The sequence below is a fragment of the Ovis aries genome, chromosome 8 (assembly GCF_016772045.2).
Source record: "Ovis aries strain OAR_USU_Benz2616 breed Rambouillet chromosome 8, ARS-UI_Ramb_v3.0, whole genome shotgun sequence".
Classification (NCBI taxonomy): domain Eukaryota; kingdom Metazoa; phylum Chordata; class Mammalia; order Artiodactyla; family Bovidae; genus Ovis; species Ovis aries.
The window spans coordinates 10,836,633-10,858,102 of record NC_056061.1 but is presented as its reverse complement, the minus strand read 5'-3'; the positions used below and the strand labels follow the sequence as shown (position 1 = coordinate 10,858,102).

Below are 21,470 nucleotides of genomic sequence, written 5' to 3'. Positions count from 1 at the left end.
TGGGTGGAGTTCCCCTGGAAGAGGAAATGGCAGCCCACTCCAGTATTCTTGCCTGGAGAATCCCCATGGACAGAGGAGCCTGAAGGGCTATAGTCCGTGCGGTCGCAAAGAGTTGGACACAACTGAGCGACTAAGCACGCTCAGCACAGAAGGAAAATAGCTTAGAACAATGTGCATGGTCTCAAGTTTTCCACATACAAGTAAGTTTTGCCTTTTCCTTTCTTTATTAATTGTAGGGCTGATGGTGTCATGAGGACAATGGCTCCTGAGAAGCTGCTGAAGAGCATGCCCATACTGCAGGGACAAATTGATGCACTGCTGGAATTTGATGTGCGTACCTCACCAGAAAATGCATCTTATGCAGTCATGTTGCCTTTTATTGGAAAGTAGGCTGCAGATAAAGAATTTCCTCAGGAAGTAGACTTAGATTCCCTTCATGTCAGTGAGGGAGAAGGCACTGGCGACCCACTCCAGTACTCTTGTCTGGAAAATCCCTTGGATGGAGGAGCCTGGTGGGCTGCAGTCCATGGGGTCGCTAAGAATCGGACACAACTGAGCGACTTCACTTTCACTTTTCACTTTCATGCATTGGAGAAGGAAATGGCAACCCACTCCAGTGCTCTTGCTTGGAGAATCCCAGGGTCGGGGGAACCTTGTGGGCTGCCATCTATGGGATCGCACAGAGTTGGACATGACTGACATGACTTAGCAGCAGCAGCAGTAGCATGTTAGTGAGGGGCTTCCTGGGTAGGTCAGTCGGTAAAGAATCCACATGCAATGCAGGAGACCCTGGTTCAATTCCTGGGTCGGGAAGATTCCCTTGGAGAAGGGATGGGCTACCCACTCCGGTATTCTTGGGCTTCCCTGGCGGCTCAGCTGGTAAAGAATCTGTCTGCCATGTGGGAAACCTGGGTTCGATCCCTGGGTTGGGAGATTCCCCCGAGAGAAGGCAGTGGCAACCCACTCCAGTGTTCTTGCCTGGAGAATCCCATGGACAGAGGTACAGTCTGGGGTTGCAAAGAGTTGGATACGACTGAGCGACTAACACTTTCATTTTCATGTCAGTGACCTGGATGAACACTTAGTTTAGGCTGTCAGTGCAGTGGAGATAATTTTGGTTGTCCAGACTGTCAGAGCAGTTCACAGGTGTTAAATAACTTCAGTCATGGAAAACCACAAGCAGTGCATTCTTGGAGAGATGTATGTTCAGAGCAGGATGTTGGCCTCCTGTTGTGGTTGACAGGATCAAGTGGCTGCAGAAGGGACGTCCGGCAGGTAAATACCCCAGACTGCTGTTAAAAACCATTTTATACAGTCTGCTTGTGTGACACCATCCGCAGAAGAGAATTATTTTTCTTTTTCTTTTTTTTGGCTTTATTTTTTTATTTTTTAAAATTATGTCATGGTCCTTCTTTTGGATGATTCCAACATGACGTGTTTCTTAAAACCATACCTGTGTCACGACTCTGGTGTAACTACACTAGTTCATACATGTGATAAGATTATATAGAACTGAACACATTTGCAGCAGGTAAAATTGGAGAAATCTGAATAAGATTGGTATATTGTATCGGTATCCATATCCTGATTGTGAGACTGTACTATTATTTTGTGAACAGTATGTGAAATCTGTTTTTTTTTAATAGCTGCATGTGGACTTACAGTAATTTCAAAATAAAAGTTCAATTAAAGAAACATATCTGATCCATGAAAATAAAATATTCTGACATGTAGGGAGAGTTATAACTCACATTGTTAGCTTTCCTCTGTTATGGTGGTTGGCTAAAGCAAAGATTTTCCTCAAATACTATTATTTGAAATCTCTGTTAAGATTATTTGGGTTAGTCTGTCACCAAGTCCTAGTTACAGCACCCAACTCCTGTGAAATTTCAGAAAAAGCAGCAAACCATGTTACTGTCTTATGAAAGATTCTGCAGTAAGGAGTTCCCTTAGCTGTATGTGGAACTACTTCCCTTAACTTTTTTGTCTTTATTCATTAATTTTTCTTAGCTTTCCTTACCTTTAATGGTGGTATTGTCTTAATTAAAAGAGAAAAGAAGGCATAGAATGAGAAAGAGCAGAGCAGGGATCGGGAAACGGGGAGAAATTATTCTTCTTTGTGTTGGTGATTAGAGTATTGGGTGGGTGCTGGGTAAATGCTATGAGTCTCAAGAATTATTTTAGGGATAGTTGGCTAAGGTGTCTATCCCTATGCTAGGCTTCCTCCCTGAGTCACTGCAGGCCCCTGGTGTCTGAACCCTTCCAAAGAGACCATTACATATGGGGAGGGAAAGAATGTACTATACGATAGTAAAAGCAGCAAGAGGACAGGTGTTCAGAAGTTGGGTTTGATTTATCTGTGGGTCATTAATCAAATGTGTATTTTTCTTATACTTGATAGGCCAACTTCATTGACTTAAGTTGAAGCAAACAATTGGCAATCCTTTTTTATATATTAGCAGGATTACTGAAAAGAGTTATATAGCATCTGTTGAATATGAGTCAATTTCTTGGTAAATAGTTTGAGACTTTTTAACACGCTCTGAGAAAAATTGTCATTTGATGACTTGCAGTTAACAGATGAAATTTTCATTTTTTCCTAGGTGCATCCAAATGAACTAACAAATGGTGTCATAAATGCTGCATTTATGCTTCTTTTCAAAGATCTTATCAAACTTTTTGCTTGTTACAACGATGGAGTAATTAATTTACTTGGTAGGTAGAATTACTGTATCGTGTCTATGAAGAGAGACTGTATCAGAAGAGATTTAGATATGCAGAGATTTAGATACCACAGACTTCATAAAAAAATCTGAAGACATGACTCAGGCCACACTTCTGTGAGTGTTCTTACGTCAAGGTTAAGTGCAGGGAATGGAAAGCACTCTAGGTATTTTCAGCAGAAAGGGATTCCATACAGGGGTTTTGGTGCTTAGAAAATTTTGGATTGACTGCAGGAGCACATTTTGGGCTTTGCCTCTTGGATTAAGACTCATAATGATTAATAACTTCCACTGTGCTGACAACCACCTCTGAAGCCACCCATGACTTGCTCCTATTTTGAAGTAATTCCACATGTCTCACCATCTTTCCTTCCACATAAAGTGAAAATGAGATAGAGATACTGCTTGACGATTGGCCGACAATAAATTTCTTTCTACTGACAAGTCACCCCTTCCTGGGATGTAATGATTCAGCAGACCTCTTCCAGCTGGTGCCAGTTTGAGAAAACATCTCTAAGTCAAGCTTGAATTCTCTTTTCTGTCGGCTGGTCATAGAAAACTCCCCAGCGACAATAGGCATCATTGGATGGGGAGAAACAGTTATCCAGAAGACATAGGTGCTGTGGGAGTTGAGCCGCCTGTTCATACAACCTTACCTGCATGTTCAGGAGCTACTCCAGGCTGATCTCTTATATTACCACCTCCATTTGGTGATGGATCATACTCTCGCACTTGGTCAGCTTTATGGTTTGGTGTATTAGATACTGCTTGGTCTTACGATCACTCGATGTTCTCTGAGGTCAGAACCCTCAGTCTCTAGAAGCAAGCCAGAAGCAATTTTTCTGAAGGAGATTAGTTACTGTCTAAGAAAGATAATGGCCCTGCTTCCAAGCGCTGAAAGTGTCTACTGTGATTTTCCTACTGGTGTGTGCCAGAGCCGTCTGGCAGCATTTGGATCTGCTGCAGACACTCCGGGTGCCTTTCCATCTGCAGGATCTAAAGCCCCATGGTGCTCCAGGTTGGGGCAGTTGCAGAGTCATCCTTGATCTGGGCCCTGCTTCCATGTGACACCATACCGGATGCTCTGTTTAGAGCGGCACACACACGTGTTGCGTGTATTACCTCAAAACTGAGAAAAACTCAGCAAAACACCTGCATTTTCGTTATAGGAAGTGCAAGGTGAAGCAGTGTGTTTTTCCTGTGGAGGGGACCTTTGGACCCGCAGAAACTGCATTGAGGTAGCAGATCCCTGGGCTTTCATAGACTCTCTTTCCTTCCCTTTGACCTGCATGTGACTTATTAAGGCACCTACCATATATGAAATTCTTGCCCACCAGCTACAGTCAGCCTGATGTCATCAAATAGTATCCATTGACGTTAGGACAGCCAGAGAGATTAATATACTTAAAATAAGACAGTGAGCATATACTAGCATCCTTGCCAGATGAAAGCAAGCTACTTCTAATGGGCTCTGCTTACTGGACTAGGTACAAAAGAACTTGTTAGTTTGTTAGATGCTTATCCCATGTCAGAAACTCTGCTGATTTTATGCTGGAAAGGACAACACATCTGGATGTCTGCAAGTAAGAGTCATCACCTGATCAAGTTTCCAGTAACCTGTGGTTCATCTCTAAAATCCACTTACCTTTTGCACAAGCCAGATATGAAAGTTTAACTGGGAATATGATGGAATTGCTACGCTGTATGTTTGCAGAGATCAGGAAGCCAGTGTGAGGATTCTGCTAGATTCAGAGTATTTCTGTTGCATCTACATATTCAGAAAACTGGGGAAATAACCAATGTTAGTTTTGTGCATCCACTGATTATAATTTTTTAAATCTCCTAATCCCCAGAAAGCCTTCACTCAGATTGGTAGAAAATAATAGCAACATTTTTGAGATCCCTAGAGAATAGCATCGGCTTAGAGTCTGTGTCCCTGGAAACTGGGTATGTCTCTTTCCCATGTGTGTAGTCACTCTGGTAAATGTCCCTTTGCCATAGAGTAGGCATAGATACTTTGGACTATCTTTCAAGGCTTTGACTCAAGAATATCTGGAGGGCTTATTAAAATTGAGATTGTGGACATTAACCCAGAGTTTGTAATTCAGTAGATCTGGAGAAGGCAATGGCACCCCACTCCAGTACTCTTGCCTGGAAAATCCCATGGATGGAGGAGCCTGGTAGGCTGCAGTCCCTGGGGTCGCTAAGAGTCAGACATGACTGAGTGACTTCACTTTCACTTTTCACTTCCGTGCATTGGAGAAGGAAATGGCAACCCACCTCTTGCCTGCAGAATCCCAGGGATGGGGGAGCCTGGTGGGCTGCCATCTGTGGGGTCACACACAGTCGGACACGACTGAAGCGACTTAGCCGCAGCAGCAGGAAGGGCTTGAAAGGTACCGTTACCACTGATCTCTGAGACTTCCATTCAGGAACCACTGTGTTAGAGCTACTCACAGGTGCTCAGGCCAGTATTTTGAATCGGTGATTTTTGGCCTGTTGACTCACACTGATGAATTATCAGTGACAACACGAAAGAGAATGTAGTGGCCCTTCTATCCTGTTCAGAACCTTTAGAATTTGTTTGGTTTCCCTAGACTTACATCAATTAGGATTGTCCAATTCAGGAGGAAAAAGAATACAAGACATCTAGTTCAGTTTGTTTTCAGATCAGCATGAGTAAGTTTTTGATTATAAGTAAGTCCCCTAGAATATCTGGGAGCTACTTATGTTAAAAATTTTTTTTTTACAATTTAAATTTAACTCAAGGTTGTGTATCTTATCTGGCAGCCCTACTGCCAACATGATCGTGGGCAGTCTTGCACTGCTTTTAGTATGTATGGTTTTTTCCTCTTGAGGCAGACTTTGTACTTGTCTCCCGAGGGCAGGCTGGATTGCTGGGTTCTACATCTCATTCTCCAAACTGGAGCAGTTGGCAAGGGGGAAAAGAGAAGTAGAGGGATGGGCATAAGGAGGATTTTTATTTCCCTGTGCCAGGTGGGTTTCCCAGGTGGCACTGGTGGTAAAGAACTCGACTGCCAATGCAGGAGACAGATGCAGGTTTGATCCCTGGGTTGGGAAGATCCCCTGGAGGAGGAAATGGCAACCCACTTCAGTATTATTGCCTGGAGAATCCCATGGACAGAGGAGCCTGGTGGGCTACAGTCCATAGGGTCACAAAGAGTTGGACACGGCTAAAATGCCTTAGCACGCACATGGAAGGTGGGGTGATTATAGAATCTCCAAGCAAGGCAGGACCAACATCTTCAGACCAAGAAGGAAAAGCTTTTTCCAGCAAAGGGAGCTCATTTTGGTTTGAATCTACCAAGTACTTTTCTGTCTCAATAAGAGCCCTGATGTTCACAGAGGAGACCACGCTGCGGCTAGAAATTTAATTTAGCCACACATGTTATAATTCAACAACTCACAAGATTAGACTCTGACTTTAGGGATGACAGCCCTGTGACTGCAAGGATAAGATTATTGCAGGGCAGCATGGAGTACCATAGTCTGACTGGAGCCTTGAGCCAATCATTTTAAATCCTGTGTTGTCATTTTCCTTTTTAAGCTCTCGGGTGGAGTCAGAAGCAGGCGCCCTCCCCACCGTTCCATCTGCCTCATTCTCTTCATGGTTCTCTCCCAGCCGCTGCTTGTTCTGATAAGCTTCATTCTAAGGTGCTCATTTCAGAAAACCACAGGCCATAATTTAAGTAATTATTTTGCTCCTCTGCAGCACAGATTCCATGAATCCATTTCTCCTCTAGTTGCAGGCGGTCATCTCTGCCTTCAAATTCAGTCAGGTTGCATATCTGATCCCAGACTACCCCCCCTTTATTTTTGAGGGTCTGATTTCTAAAGCCAGTTCAGCGTGGAATATTGTGTCTATGCCAGAAACAGAAACCACTCTGTGTATTCTAAATAGAAGAGGATTCCAAACAAGGGGTTGGGTCCTCATGTAATTGCTGGAAGCCTGCAGGAACTGGTTCTGGGCTCGGCCTTGGGAGATGCTTCTGAGGTAGTAAGTTCCTGTGCCCTGGGGAAGCTGCTGCTTCTGAGGCACTCCTTTAAGGTGTGCTGAAACCGCCTTGGCTGCCTTGCAAACTGGAAAGCTGGAAAAGCGACCCAGGACGCTGTAATCCAGGGACTTAGGGAGTCAGAGCCAGTGGCTTTGACTGCGACCGTTACCCTCAAAGCCCAGGAAGCTGGAGGGTAGCAGTGGAGTGCTGAGGAAGATGTCTGCCCTCCCAGGAGCTCATCACTTGCTGTAAGAGGAAGCTGGATGGGTACAGGAAGCCTGCTGCTGCCTCAGTTTCCCCTTCCAGATCGCCCCAAAGTCTGTCTAATGTACAGAGCTGAATCTGCCATCCTGGCTTCTCACGAGGATAGAAAAAGACTGGACTTGGGTGCACCAGAGACTGTCGAATACAGGTCCCTGGGAATTTTTGCCTTTTGTGGGGAAAAATTCCCACCTGTGGCTTGCCGTTCAAAGCCACATCACTTTTATTTCAGGTGGGGGAGTTTGTCAGCAAGCCAAGTAAGATTTTTGCCAACCGCTTTTGCTGACTGACCTTCCTACTCTCTGTGGCTCGTAAATGTGAGCTTTTGCTGAAGTTCATTTTCAGCCATGTACTATTTGGCTTTTTCTGTATGCTCTTCACTGGAAAACTTTTATCTCCATTATGATGAGTCTCACATCTATTCTTTCAGTTCTTCCCTTCCTCCTGAGCTTCGGTTTTGCATGTCTACCAATTTGTTGACATTTAAATACTGTGTTCTTTTTTATGGAATTTAAAAAAATTTGGTTCAGTCGGGTCTTTGTTGTGGCACACAGGATTTCACTGCGGTGCACAGATTCTCTGGTTGTGGCACATGAGCTCAGTAGTTGTGGTGCATGAACTCAGTAATTATGGCACGTGGGCTTAGTTGTGCTGTGGCATAGGGGATCTTAGTTCCCTGACCAGGGATTGAACCCATGTCCTCTGCGTTGCAAGGCAGATTCTTAACCACTAGACCACCAGGGAAGTCCCAGACACTATGTTCTTACCTAAAACTTGGCAGTCTCTGAATCAGCTCTTAAATTTGTCCTTGTTAACCTCCTTGTTTCTGCTTCTAATAATTATAATTAGTTATAATAATTAGTCTTCTAAACCTGAAACTTCAGTTTGAAACTCTCTTTGAGTTGCCCATTTACTAAAATCCATGCCAGTCAGAAATGATTCATTCTCATCCTCTCTCCCCAGGGTACCCCCGTTTCATCCCCGCTTCTGTTTCAGGAACATTTGATTTAATGCCTTTATGATTGATTTAGCGGTTAAAGGTATTAAGTCACATGATTCTATTCTGTTTTTGTCTTGAACAGTTCCTTCCTTCAGTGCCGCTGAGCTTTATGTTGACTTTTTGGAAAGATTGTACTAAACATAGATTTTCTCCTTAAAATAATAACACTTCAATAAATATTTTTATTTAATTAGAAAAAGAAGGTCTCTTGGCTGTGATTAGGAGCAGAAAAGAAGAAGAGTTGTACCTTTTAAAATTAGAGACCTGAGTTCTCAAAAGTGCTAGTTGTACACTCTGGCATTGAATGGTCTTTGTTCATCATTGTTGTCAACTGGGTCTTATAAAAGTAACACTCTAGGAGATAAAAACTACACTCAGTACCCTGAGTGTTTTGAGACAGGTCTGTTTGTGTTTGTTTACTAAATGGTGTTGGGAATTAACTCTATATTATAGGTTAGTTTCAGTCAAGGTTAGGTGGTCTGAAAATTCTTCAGAATTTTCCACAGTTTCTTGTGATCCACACAGTCAAAGGCTTTGGCATAGTCAGTAAAGCAGAAATAGATGTTTTTCTGGAACTCTCTTGCTTTTCCATGATCCAGCGGATGTTGGCAATTGGATCTCTGGTTCCTCTGCCTTTTCTAAAACCAGCTTGAACATCAGGGGGTTCACGGTTCACGTATTGCTGAAGTCTGGCTTGGAGAATTTTGAGCATTACTTTACTAGCATGTGAAATGAGTGCAATTGTGTGGTAGATTGAGCATTCTTTTCCATTGCCTTTCTTTGAAATTGGAATGAAAACTGACCTCTTCCAGTCCTGTGGCCACTGCTGAGTTTTCCAAACTTGCTGGCATATTGAGTGCAGCACTTTCACAGCATCATCTTTCAGGATTTGAAACAGCTCAACTGGAATTCCATCACCTCCACTAGCTTTGTTCGTAGTGATGCTTTCTAAGGCCCACTTGACTTCACATTCCAAGATGTCTGGCTCTAGATTAGTGATCACATCATCATGATTACCTGGGTCGTGAAGATCTTTTTTGTACAGTTCTTCCATGTATTGTTGCCACCTCTTCTTCATATCTTCTGCTTCTGTTAGGTGCATACCATTTCTGTCCTTTATCGAGCCCATCTTTGCATGAAATGTTCCCTTGGTATTTCTGATTTTCCTGAAGAGATCTCTAGTCTTTCCCATTCTGTTGTTTTCCTCTATTTCTTTGCATTGATCGCTGAAGAAGGCTTTCTTATCTCTTCTTGCTATTCTCTGGAACTCTGCATTCAGATCCTTATATCTTTCCTTTTCTCCTTTGCTTTTCGCCTCTCTTCTTTTCACAGCTATTTGTAAGGCCTCCCCAGACAGCCATTTTGCTTTTTTGCATTTCTTTTCCATGGGGATGGTCTTGATCCCTGTCTCCTGTACAATGTCACGAACCTCATTCCATAGTTCATCAGGCACTCTATCTATCAGATCTAGGCCCTTAAATCTATTTCCCACTTCCACTGTATAATCATAAGGGATTTGATTTAGGTCATACCTGAATGGTCTAGCGGTTTTCCCTACTTTCTTCAATTTAAGTCTGAATTCGGCAATAAGGAGTTCATGATCTGAGCCACAGTCAGCTCCCTGTCTTGTTTTTGTTGACTGTATAGAGCTTCTCCATCTTTGGCTGCAAAGAATATAATCAATGTGATTTCGGTGTTGACCATCTGGTGATGTCCATGTGTAGAGTCTTCTCTTGTGTTGTTGGAAGAGGGTGTTTGCTATGACCAGTGCATTTTCTTGGCAAAACTCTATTAGTCTTTGCCTGGCTTCATTCCAGACCACCTGATCTACCTCTTGAGAAATCTGTATGCAGGTTAGGAAGCAACAGTTAGAACTGGACATGGAACAACAGACTGGTTCCAAATAGGAAAAGGAGTACATCAAGGCTGTATATTGTCACCCTGCTTATTTAACTTCTATGCAGAGTACATCATGAGAAACGCTGGACTGGAAGAAGCACAAGCTGGAATTAAGATTGCCAGGAGAAATATCAATAACCTCAGATATGCAGATGACACCACCCTTATGGCAGAAAGTGAAGAGGAACTAAAAAGCCTCTTGATGAAAGTGAAAGAGGAGAGTGAAAAAGTTGGCTTAAAGCTCAGCATTCAGAAAACGAAGATCATGGCATCTGGTCCCATCACTTCATGGGAAATAGATGGGGAAACAGTAGAAACAGTGTCAGACTTTATTTTGGGGGGCTCCAAAATCACTGCAGATGGTGACTGCAGCCATGAAATTAAAAGATGCTTACTCCTTGGAAGAAAAGTTACGACCAACCTAGATAGTATATTCAAAAGCAGAGACATTACTTTGCTGACTAAAGTCTGTTTAGTCAAGGCTATGGTTTTTCCTGTGGTCATGTATGGATGTGAGAGTTGGACTGTGAAGAAGGCTGAGCACCGAAGAATTGATGTGTTTGAACTATGGTGTTGGAGAAGACTCTTGAGGGTCCCTTGGACTGCAAGGAGATCCAACCAGTCCATTCTGAAGGAGATCAACCCTGGGATTTCTTTGGAAGGAATGATGCTAAAGCTGAAGCTCCAGTACTTTGGCCACCTCATGAGAAGAGTTGACTCACTGGAAAAGATTCTGATGGTGGGAGAGATTGGGGGCAGGAGGAGAAGGGGATGACCCAGGATGAGATGGCTGGATGGCATCACAGACTCGATGGACGTGAGTCTGAGTGAACTCCGGGAGATGGTGATGGACAGGGAGGCCTGGCGTGCTGCCATTCATGGGGTCGCAAAGAGTCGCACACGACTGAGTGACTGAACTGAACTCAGTCAAGGACTTCATGACCAATTCTCTGTTATCTAAAGTTGGAATCTATAGTGGGGCAGATATTTGCAAGCATTTTTCGCTCTGGCCTATGAATAAGAAGATGCTTCCCCTACTGACTAATGGTCGTTAGTAAGAGTCCACATGCAAAGTCTTGGTTTGTTTCACTGGAATGAGATACCTTTTCATCTGGTCCTTTTCCTAGGACGGTTATTCTGTGAAAGTCAGTACTAATATGACAAAGGACTTTATTAGCACTTTGTAAAGATTCATGTTATAAATGTCAGTATTTGATCATTTCAAATACTGAAAATCTATGTGTTATCTTTAATATGAAAGAAAAACACATTTCTAGGCCCATCCCCTCTGTTAAAAGTGTCAATTTCTCTGGTTTCTAAAGGGATAAGAGGACTTCAGCTTTGCACTGATCAGTACCTGTTGCCTTTCTGTGTCATTACCACTGTTTCAGAAACATTTATGAGATTATAACCTAAAACCATCATCATTGAATCTCTTTTGTTCCTTAATCCTGAATTACCAAGAAAAATAAAACACAATAATACAATATAAACAATTTAAAAAGCATGCGAAGGAGACAAAAATTGCTTAAAATTTTGGTGCATTGGTTCTAAGAGGAAGTTGGGATTATTCAGCTTGATTTTTCTTTTTGTGTTATCGCTGAAGATCTGATTCAAAGACATAAACTCAGATTATAGTTAAAAAAATTAAGTTAGACACTTAGAAGGAATTGTTTATGGGAAGGTTGTTTTAAAAGAACAAAGTGTTTTACAGAATAAGTCCTAATTTTCAAAGGTTTAAACTGGAAAGATTTGTTCCCGAATAGCACCTCCATAATTCTGTCTCTAGTTTAGAACACAGGGTAGGGTGGATAAAGAAGGTACCAATTAAAATAAATAAATTTTTATATTTTTAAAAAAGAAGGTATCCTAAAATTTGGTCATTTTTTAAAAGAGCCACTTTCCTCTCAAATCTTAACAAGTAGAAAATAGTATGTGTTTGTTTTCTTGGTCTTTTTGCTTCTCTTGAATGCCCTACAGGGGAGATCCATGTTAAAAATTAAAATTATCAAAAGACTTTCAACAGAAGGTAATGAGTAGCTACCCTTGATAATTAGTTCTTTGTGTAATTATATATTATTCAACTTAAGAAAATTAAAAATACTTTTGAGGTAGTAAAATAACATGCTGAATGAAATCTAGAACTTTCAGATGTGAGAAGGCATAAAAATAGCCTACATTTAACCATATGCAAATATAAAATGATGAAGATACTGAGCCATCAGTTACAATCTAAGGTTCCCCGGGAGCTATATTGGCTGACTGTGTCTCTATCTGCAATGATGATAATTTTTCCCTGAATGAATGGAGGCCTGATTGGCTAGGGAAACCACTGTTAACATACTAGTTTTCTTCAAAACACGTATGGAGAAGATACAGTCTCATACGGTAATTATTATTCATGGCTGAATTCTAGCCTTGGGAGGCAGAAGAGAGCAGGAAAAGGATTCTGTAATTCTCTCTAGAAAGTTAAAGATTGTGAAAGAGGATATGATTATAGACTAGGAAATATGAAACTCCACTGATTTATAACTAAAAGAATAATGTTTGAAAGAATTAGTTGATGACCAGTAAGAGCAAATGTTATTTATATGGAATGTAGACAATTTAAGGAATTCTTTATCAGGGACGTTTATAGATGATTACTTTATAATAAATAGATTTCTTTATAATGAACTAGTAAGAAAATAAGGATGCTGTAGGATGCAGTCATAACTTTTGAGATTGTTATCAGAAAGAATTTGGGGTAATTTTCCGAAACTGAGTACTAGGGTATGTGGATCATGAAGTAAACCTGTCATTACAATGAATATATTCTTCTACTTTGACGGTATTTTCATTATTTAAATTGTTTCATGCGAGACACTGTAGAATGTAATACCTTTCTTGAACGACTGAAACCTCCCTTGTTTAGGTGTTTTCATACTTAGCATATGTTTTAGTGCCAGTTGTTTTAATTCAGACATTAAAGTTGTAAGTAATAGTATCAGTGTAAGCTTGGAAGAAGATTGAATATAATACTCTTTTTGAAATGCTTATCTGCCTCTTCTAGAAAAGTTTTTTGAAATGAAGAAAGGACAATGTAAAGATGCTCTGGAAATCTACAAACGATTTCTAACTAGGATGACACGCGTGTCTGAATTTCTAAAAGTTGCAGAGGTAAGTAATATTAACTCATATATCTGGAGTAAACAATAGAATTCATAATCTGGAAAGACATTCTGCTGCAGAGTCGCAATGTGTAGGGGCAGAAGTCATCTCATCCAGGTTCTCACCCAGATCTGTGCTCTATAATTCTGCATTTCAATCAGATCATTCTATGTCCAAATAAAAGTTTCGTGGATGCTCAGCTCACTCACAGCTTTGCAAGGTGGTTCATTCCTCTGTCCCACCCTATGACTATTCTTGACTGTAAGAGAGTTATTCCTTTGTATTGAACCCTAGAAAAAAGTCCTTAAAAAGTCTGTCCATTGTTCTCAGTATGTAAATGATAAACCGTGAACTCTTTCTTACTTTATTATTTTATTATAATAATGCAATATTTTTCTTTACTTTCTTTATTACTTGGTCAAAATGATTTAAACACAAGAAAAAAAAGGAAACAGTATAATTAAGTTTATAAAGTTTATAAATTGTTTCTTAAGGATGTCTCTTTATAAGTAATCACAGTAACTGTGTAGCTATACAGTCCTCTTCCTGGGGTTATCCGTTAACTGGTGTTTTCTCTTACAAAATCCAATGATTGACTCATACTGATAGTGGAGATTATGACAAATTTACTACAGTCCTTTGTCAGGATGAATTATGGGTTCCCTGGTATGTCAGCTAACTGATTGCTAACCCCTCAACTTTGTGAGAGGGGTTCTGAAGCTCATCAGCAAAGAATAAAATGGTGTGGATGTGGGACATTTATGCCATGTTTTTGCTGTTTTCACCATTTTCAGGCTATAAAACAAGAATAGGAGTTTTATACATGTAATTTCAAAAGTACTCTAGTCTGTGTTATTTTTCAAATTTCATTTATTCATAAGAATGATAATTGTCACATTCAAATTCCAAGATCAGAAGAATCTTACAGAATCTATCTCTTGAGCTTAGACCCGTTCAGTTTATAATCAGAATTTTAAAAAAAATTATATAATATGGAAAACAAAAGGTAAAGATTAGCTGTATAAATTAATGCTTTAAAGCATTCATATGTACTTCCATGGGTTTATTGAAGTTGGTGGCCTTTAAGAAAAATAGAACTTCTTAAAACTTTTGCTGCTACACAAGTTTTTTGTATTTGATATGATTTTCCCATGATTTAACCATAATTATCAGTATAATCTAGTAAAATTTGCCTACTTTTTTTCTGTGAAAATATACCTAAGCACCCAAGGCAGAAGGTTATTTCACAGTTCAATTAATTCCTGGTACACATTCTTCCCAGTGTTATCATCTGATATTGTGTATATCAGAAAAATAAAGCATTGGACATGTTACAGTTTGAGGTATATGTTTCTCTAATCAACATGAAAAGGCTGAGATCAAGGTCTTCATGAGAAAAGGGATACTTATTATCAATTCATTCCATTCTTACATGTAAACTTTTATTTTGTGTCGCTTGATAACCTCATGTTATCTCAGACTCATTTTAAGCTGCTGAGGACGTATACAGAAATTAGATGTCATTTTGAGAGTTTTAAGTATTTTTGTTTTATTCAAACTTTATGACTAAGACTTTTTGTAGATTGGATGGAAAAATAGTGAAAGTGAGTTGCTCAGTCATGCCCAACTCTGCAGTCTCATGCACTGTAGCCCACTAAGCTCCTCTGTCTATGGGATTTCCTGGGCAAAAATACTGGAATGGGTTGCATGCCCTTCTCCAGGTATCTTCCTGACCCACGTATCGAACCTAAGTCTCCTGCAGCTCCTGCATTGCAGGCAGATTCTTTACCATCTGAGCCATCAAGGAAGCCCAGAATGGATACTAATTGACAAAGCTGTTTTTAGTAGAATAAATATTAATTGCAAGGGGCTGTGTTCTCTTTCATATTTAAATTACGTTGTCCATAATTTAAACACTAACTGAATACCAATGTTTAGTGGTTTGGTTATGAATGTTAAATACAGAGAATTTTCAACAAACGTACACCCCTTCTCTTTCTACGAAAAGTGATTGTGTGGGTACATATGCATGGACTTCCGCCCGGTCAGCTGCCCTGCAGTTAACACCATTTGTCTGAAGGATGTGTACGAGACTTCCACAATGTTGTTTATGAAATATGACTTTATTATAGGCTGTTTGGCAAATGTTAACATTAAATTGTCTGTCATATTAAAAGAAATATCCATAGTTCCTATGCCCGTATCCAGATTTTGCAGAGGAATTGCTTGAAGTACAGAAAACTTGCCATGTTTTGAATTCTTATGCTGAAGCTTCTAAAGCAGACAGCTGAAACTTTGTAAAATGGTTATTTAACAGGTAATAGGCATGTCTGCTAAACTCATTTCGCTTTTATAGAACGAAGTTATTCTTAGTTTGTGATTCCAAGGTAAATACCAACTCATAGGAGTTATGTCTCCCAGAATACTTAAAGACAGAAAGTGATGAGATTTCTGTAATACAGTCACACTTCAGCTCTATCCCCCTAGTTAAGTGTTTAGGGCAGTAAAAATAGCAAATAAAGGAAGAATTCCTAAACTGTGTCTTTAACAGAGTTACCCACTTAATAGAATCACATCACCTTTTACCTACATGATTCCATTATTAAGAATCTATAATGCTTTTGGTTTCCCTGGTGGCACAAACGGTAACAAATCTGCCTGCAATGCGGATGACCCAACTTCAATCCCTGGGTCGGGAAGATCCTCTGGAGAAGGGAACAGCTACCCTTTCTAGTATTCTTGCCTGGAGAATTCCATGGACAGAGGAACCTGGTGAGTTACAGTTCATGGAGTGGTAGAGTCGGACACGAGTGAGCATCTAATACACACACATAATGCTTTAATTTCAAACATGCTGACTTCATTCATATTAGTATTTTAATAGATCATCTCAAGACGTATTGATACACAGCAGTGTGAAGTTGCCTTAATTTATAATTCCATAATTTGAAAGAATGTGAGTTTAAGGATGACACAGACAGCTCCCAACAAAGAATTACCATTCCAAAATGTCGATACCGCCAAGGCTGAGAAAACTTTTTGGAGATACAGAGAAGGCAAAAGGAAGAAGTTAGCTCGTTTATGTCACTCATGTGGATTTTCCACTCTCCAGTTTGACATACTGACTTTGCAGAAGCCTGATACTTACACTTCCTGTGTGTGCTTCTTTCCCATCAGCTTAACAAAGCACTTTAATTCTCAGAGACATACGTTTTCCTGTAAGCCTCAATTTCCTCACTTATACAGCTTAAGAGAATTAAAGTTATGGTTTGTATTTTATCCCAACTTTTTATTTTGAATAATTTTCAAACCTATAAAAAGAGTTGATAGAGTTATATAGCGAACCCCTGTATACCCTCTTCATTGATTAAAAAAGTGAGTCTATTCCCATATTTGCATTCTTACTAGCTCTTTCTTTTTCTATCCCTCCCTCCCTTCTCTTCCTTCCCCAAGCTACCAAGATTAAAAATTCACATGTGCTTTTATCTAGTAATTCTACTTCTACAAATGTGCCCTACAGATGTATCCACACAGGTGCAAAATGATGTGTGCAGCATTGCTTGCAATGGCAAGAGATGGGAAGCAACTTAAATGTTCATTAATAAGTGACTTGTTAAATAAATTATAGGATAAGGAAGTTGCTTCAAAATATATAAATACATAATTATTTCCCACTTTACTGTACAATAACAGTATACCATATACACTGGGATTATACTTTTCATTTGACAAAGTGTCTTACAGCCATATCCATATTAATATACAGAGTTTCCTCATTTTTTGAAGCAGCTTCCTTCTAGTTGCCATTAACCATGGAGGAAAGTTTTTACAATTCAGTTTCTTAAGTTCTTTTTTTTGGGGTTCAGCAAAATTCTATTCACTTGTTATTTCTAACTCTGTTGCCAAAATCATTGCTTTTTTGTTGATTGGAAAACTATACAAAAAGCACATATTCAGACTGAGATTAATGTACATAATAACAACTATTTTTTAGCAAGATTGAGCTGTGCTGTTAACTAATTCTCTAGGTGATCTAAGAAATTAATTTTTAAAATTGCATTAGGTAACTTTTTTTTTTCAATCCACAGCAAGTTGGCATTGATAAAGGTGACATTCCTGACCTCACTCAGGTGAGTGATTGTCTAAGTGAAAAACTTAGTATGCATGAGATTATTAATCCATAGTTTACCATAAATGGTCTTACTGAGGGCAGAGTCTTGTAAGCATTTGATGCATTTTGAATGTAGGCCAACCACCTTTCTTGGAAGTCATTCTAACTTGCTTATTTTTTCTAGCTAGTGATATATTTCTAGAGATGTAAAGATTTTCCTACTCTTATAAAATTACTTTTTAAAAGGCAACTGAATATACTTATTAAGCTCATTTTTTCATTCTTAAATTTGAACCAAAAGGAAGCTTTAAATAATGTAAAAGGTGCTTTATCCATGAAACATGACATTCGTAGGCATGTAATCAGAACATTTGAACTGTTCTGCTTCTTCTAGTTTTCAGCGTGTCCCAGGGATGGAGAAGGGGGCACGAATGAAGAGAACACTGATGTCATAGTTCTACTACGCTAATTCTTTTCTTCCCTATGAATGGGAGGAATGTCTATATACAAAAGAACCTTTTTTAAAAAAAAGTAGTAGTGGCAGATAGTGATTTTCTGGAGACTTTCTAGAAAGCAAAAGCAATAGTAGTGCTTCCTTATGAATCCTTTTATCTGTCAAGAGAGTACAGTGTACAGCTTCTCTGATGTATAACTGAGACCATTCACACATGCACAGAGTTATTGTAGGACCTTTCTCCTAATTGGCTGGAACTGTTTTTGTTGAATCAGCTTCTCAGCTTGTCATAGTAAATTTCGGTCCCAAACATGTTCTTTAGCTCAAGACAGATGACAGGAGTAAGTATAGAACTGTCATCATATATACCACTAATGAAGATAGGAGTTTCCTGTCTTTGTAAATTAAAAAAAAAAACACAGTATTATTATCCCTTAAAGTATCTCCATATTTAAATAATGTTAGCCTTAAATTTTTGTTAAAAATCAGAGAAACCCAAAGTAACGATCTCTGTATTTACAGCATTAAAATATCAATTAAATACCAAGGATTCTTTATAAATAAAACAAAAAATTCAGAACATGAGGGCATTGTGTTTTTTGATTTAAAAGCTGGGCAATAGCAAACTTCCCTGACAGTCCAGTGGTTAAGACTTCACACTACCAGTGCAGGGGGCGTGGGTTTGATCCCAGGTTGGGGAACTAAGATCCCACATGCTGTGTGGTACAGCCAAACCATAAAGTTAAAAACAATAAAATTTGGGAGATAACACCTTCTATTAGAGTATCTTATACTCTATTATGGAAGTATTTTATACTTCCAATAGCATAAAGTATTTTTGCTACTATGAGAAGATAGTGTTCTTTAATCAGTCACACACCTAAATAAGATATTGGTATCATGTTGGTTATGGTTAAAGATTGAGTGTGCATAAAATACTATTAAAAATATCTTTATTAGATAAAGATTTATGAATTTTGTACCACTATAATAAAAAGCAAAAAAAATCAGTGTGCTTTCATTTAACATTATTTAATTATAATAAACATTTTCATGGTAGTTTTTAAAACTAACCTACATAAATTATATGTTAACCCCCCCCAAAAAAGGTGGATGTTTAACTCAAAGATTAGCTGTTAGAAATGTTGAATCATCTTTATTTCAACTACATAGACTGTTCTCGCCATGGAACAGAAGTAAAACTAGATATATTGTTTAATAGGCTGGCAGGTAAGAAGAAAATAGGTCCTTAATTGTCTCAATTAGTTTGGGCAGAGTCTGAAGGGAGACAAAGGTTTAGAAGAATATTTAAATTTTTGTTTTTTAAATTAGAAAATTATTAAAAGAAGATTTACAAACTTGGGTTTAATTTTAATGATATGTAATATTCATTATAATTTATATAATCTGTCAAATCTAGAGACGTAATATTTTATTTAATGATGTCTGTATTGTCATAATTTGAGGAACAGAGCCCTGCCCTCATCCTTAAAGAAGATAAATCTTGCTCTGGATCTGGTATTAATAGAAAGCTGTTCTGATGCAGAGATTCATTAGACACTGGTAACGTGCTTTCCTCTGCTTTTGTTGTGACCTTAAGAGTCACATAAACTTCAATATTAGCATTTATTTTAAAATTACCTCCTTATTAAAAAAATCCTCTACTTCATTTCTCACAAGCAACCTAATTGTGGTTTTTGTTGGGATCATGAGCAGCAAAACTAAACACACTCCCTAATTTTTATTTAGAAGTCTCTGTAGGTCTTATTGGAGGCTCATCATTGGATGGGGGTTTAGACCCATTGTGACAGTCTGATCTGATGCAAGCTGAAAGGTGAGCTCTTCTAGGGTTGGTCCTTCAGATAGGGGTAGACCAGGGCTGATCTGGAAATGGGTCCGCAATGCCGACCTGTGTGAAGTCTAAGATCTCTGAGATTAGATTCTGCTCTGTGGCAGCCACGACTTCTGAATCTAGCCATGGCAATGAACAAAAATACCCACCAAGTAAGAGGATTAAAGAGGAGATGGGGACCAGAAGGGCTCCCTATTGCCTGACAGTGGGAAAAGGCTGTTGCTAACTGAGAAAGGATTAGAATTCCTTTTGCAGCAAGATGACACAGAGGAATTGAGTGGATATCTTTTAACTTAGAAAATGGACAATAAATACCAGTGTGGCATCTGTAGCCCTTCTTAAGTTGTGCATGTAATATCATCATAACAGCATTTTAAATGATGTATAAATGTTGAAGAAAAATATTTTTAAATACTCAACAGTACAGTACTGGATAAGAAGTGAATGTGATATCAGAACTGAAATATTTCCTCCTCAGCCCTTTCCAATGGTTTCTTAGAGCTAATGATCAAAAATTAGAATGCTCTTTTCGTTACTTTTTTTTTCATTTGGTTTTAATGATGCTTAAGCATCTGACTTGTAAATGGATGGTTCCTTTCAAAATCAACTATGAATTTTTTCCAAGAAAGGGATTTTCAAAATATTATTTCCTGTTTGGTGTGTGTGCATGCATGTTCCAAATTTAATATATCTCCATTTATGAATAACATCTTAGGTTTTGATGTCAGGAATTCTGGCTAATCTGAAAACTACTGGTAAAGAAAAGTCTCCTTTTAAAGACTGTACCACTGAATCAGTAACCATGATATATCACTGTTATTTATTCGCTTTCACAAGCTGCCTCTTATTCTTTGGGTTGGTGTTTTCATCTGATTGGTCTATTGACTTCAGCATTATTTAAAATAAGCCACTAAGGATACTGCTAATTATTCTGAAGTTCCTTTTATAACAGCAGAGGCATTCTCAAAATTCTGCCCCTTTGGAAATCTGAGACTGCTTTCATTTTTGTCTGCTGCATGGCAGAATGCACTCAGTGCCACAGATGGAGCCGAGAAGGCCAGCATTCCTACACTCACGAATTTTATTATCAAAGTAGTTTCTTTCCCTCTGAAAATACTTGTGTTTATTTCTGTTAGATTTAAAATGTGCTAATAAGAGATATTAATAATAAAGCGTCTTTGAACCTCTAAGGTAAAGTGCTGCAAACTTAATTTTATGTGCAGTGTGTTGCAGAGTAACACCTCAGAGTCAGTTTTGCAGTCTGTGTCTCAACTATTGTGACTTTTTTAACTGCTACTTTGTTTTTAATTTTTTCTTCAATTATTAAGAAATTTAAAAAATGAAACTGCAAACTATCATCCTAGTATTTTACATTTTATTTTAGATAATTAAGAAATTATTTATATAGGAAAAAATAACTACTTTTGTTATCAATTTGTTAATTTAACGTAATGTTCTCTATTTTGTAACTATAAATAGCATTTTTTTAAAACAGATTTAGCAAAGAACCACATTTCTTTTACATTGTATTTAATATTCAAAGGACCTAAATCTTTTAAAGTTCTATGCCCAGGCCTCCTATGTTCCATTATTATGACAATTATAATCATTATAATTATGAAAATACGGCAGTTTTGAAGTTATCAAATGTGGATTCATCTAAAAATTGTGAAGCCATTTCTGTCTTCTTCTTTTCAAGGTTACAGTACACATTCTGTTTATTAAGTGATCACATCTTAGTAGCTTATAGTTTTGCTGTAAAGCAAAATTTTCTTTATCTCTTGAAAATTCATTTTTTAAAGCTTAGAAGTATACCCTTAGTTTTAGTTCACTGTGATTTGCTAGGTCCACTTTTACCTGCTGTTGCTGCTAAGTCGCTCAGTCGTGTCCGACTCTGTGCGACCCCAGAGACAGCAGCCCATCAGGCTCCGTCGTCCCTGGGATTCTCCAGGCAAGAACACTGGAGCCGGTTGCCATTGCCTTCTCCAGTGCATGAAAGTGAAA

The 21,470-nt window shown here is 38.7% G+C and overlaps 1 protein-coding gene across 23 annotated transcripts in view; it reads left to right on the top strand.

Moving 5' to 3' along the window:
- SNAP91 (synaptosome associated protein 91) overlaps positions 1–21,470 on the top strand; it is a 174,568-nt gene that overhangs the window by 67,892 nt on the left and 85,206 nt on the right. For all 23 annotated transcript variants that reach the window (XM_060419408.1, XM_060419407.1, XM_060419406.1 and 20 more), the window contains 4 exons: positions 237–330; positions 2,604–2,715; positions 12,952–13,058; positions 17,138–17,179. In XM_060419408.1, coding sequence (XP_060275391.1) covers positions 237–330; positions 2,604–2,715; positions 12,952–13,058; positions 17,138–17,179 — 355 coding nt within the window. The remainder of the gene's footprint in view (positions 1–236; positions 331–2,603; positions 2,716–12,951; positions 13,059–17,137; positions 17,180–21,470) is intronic.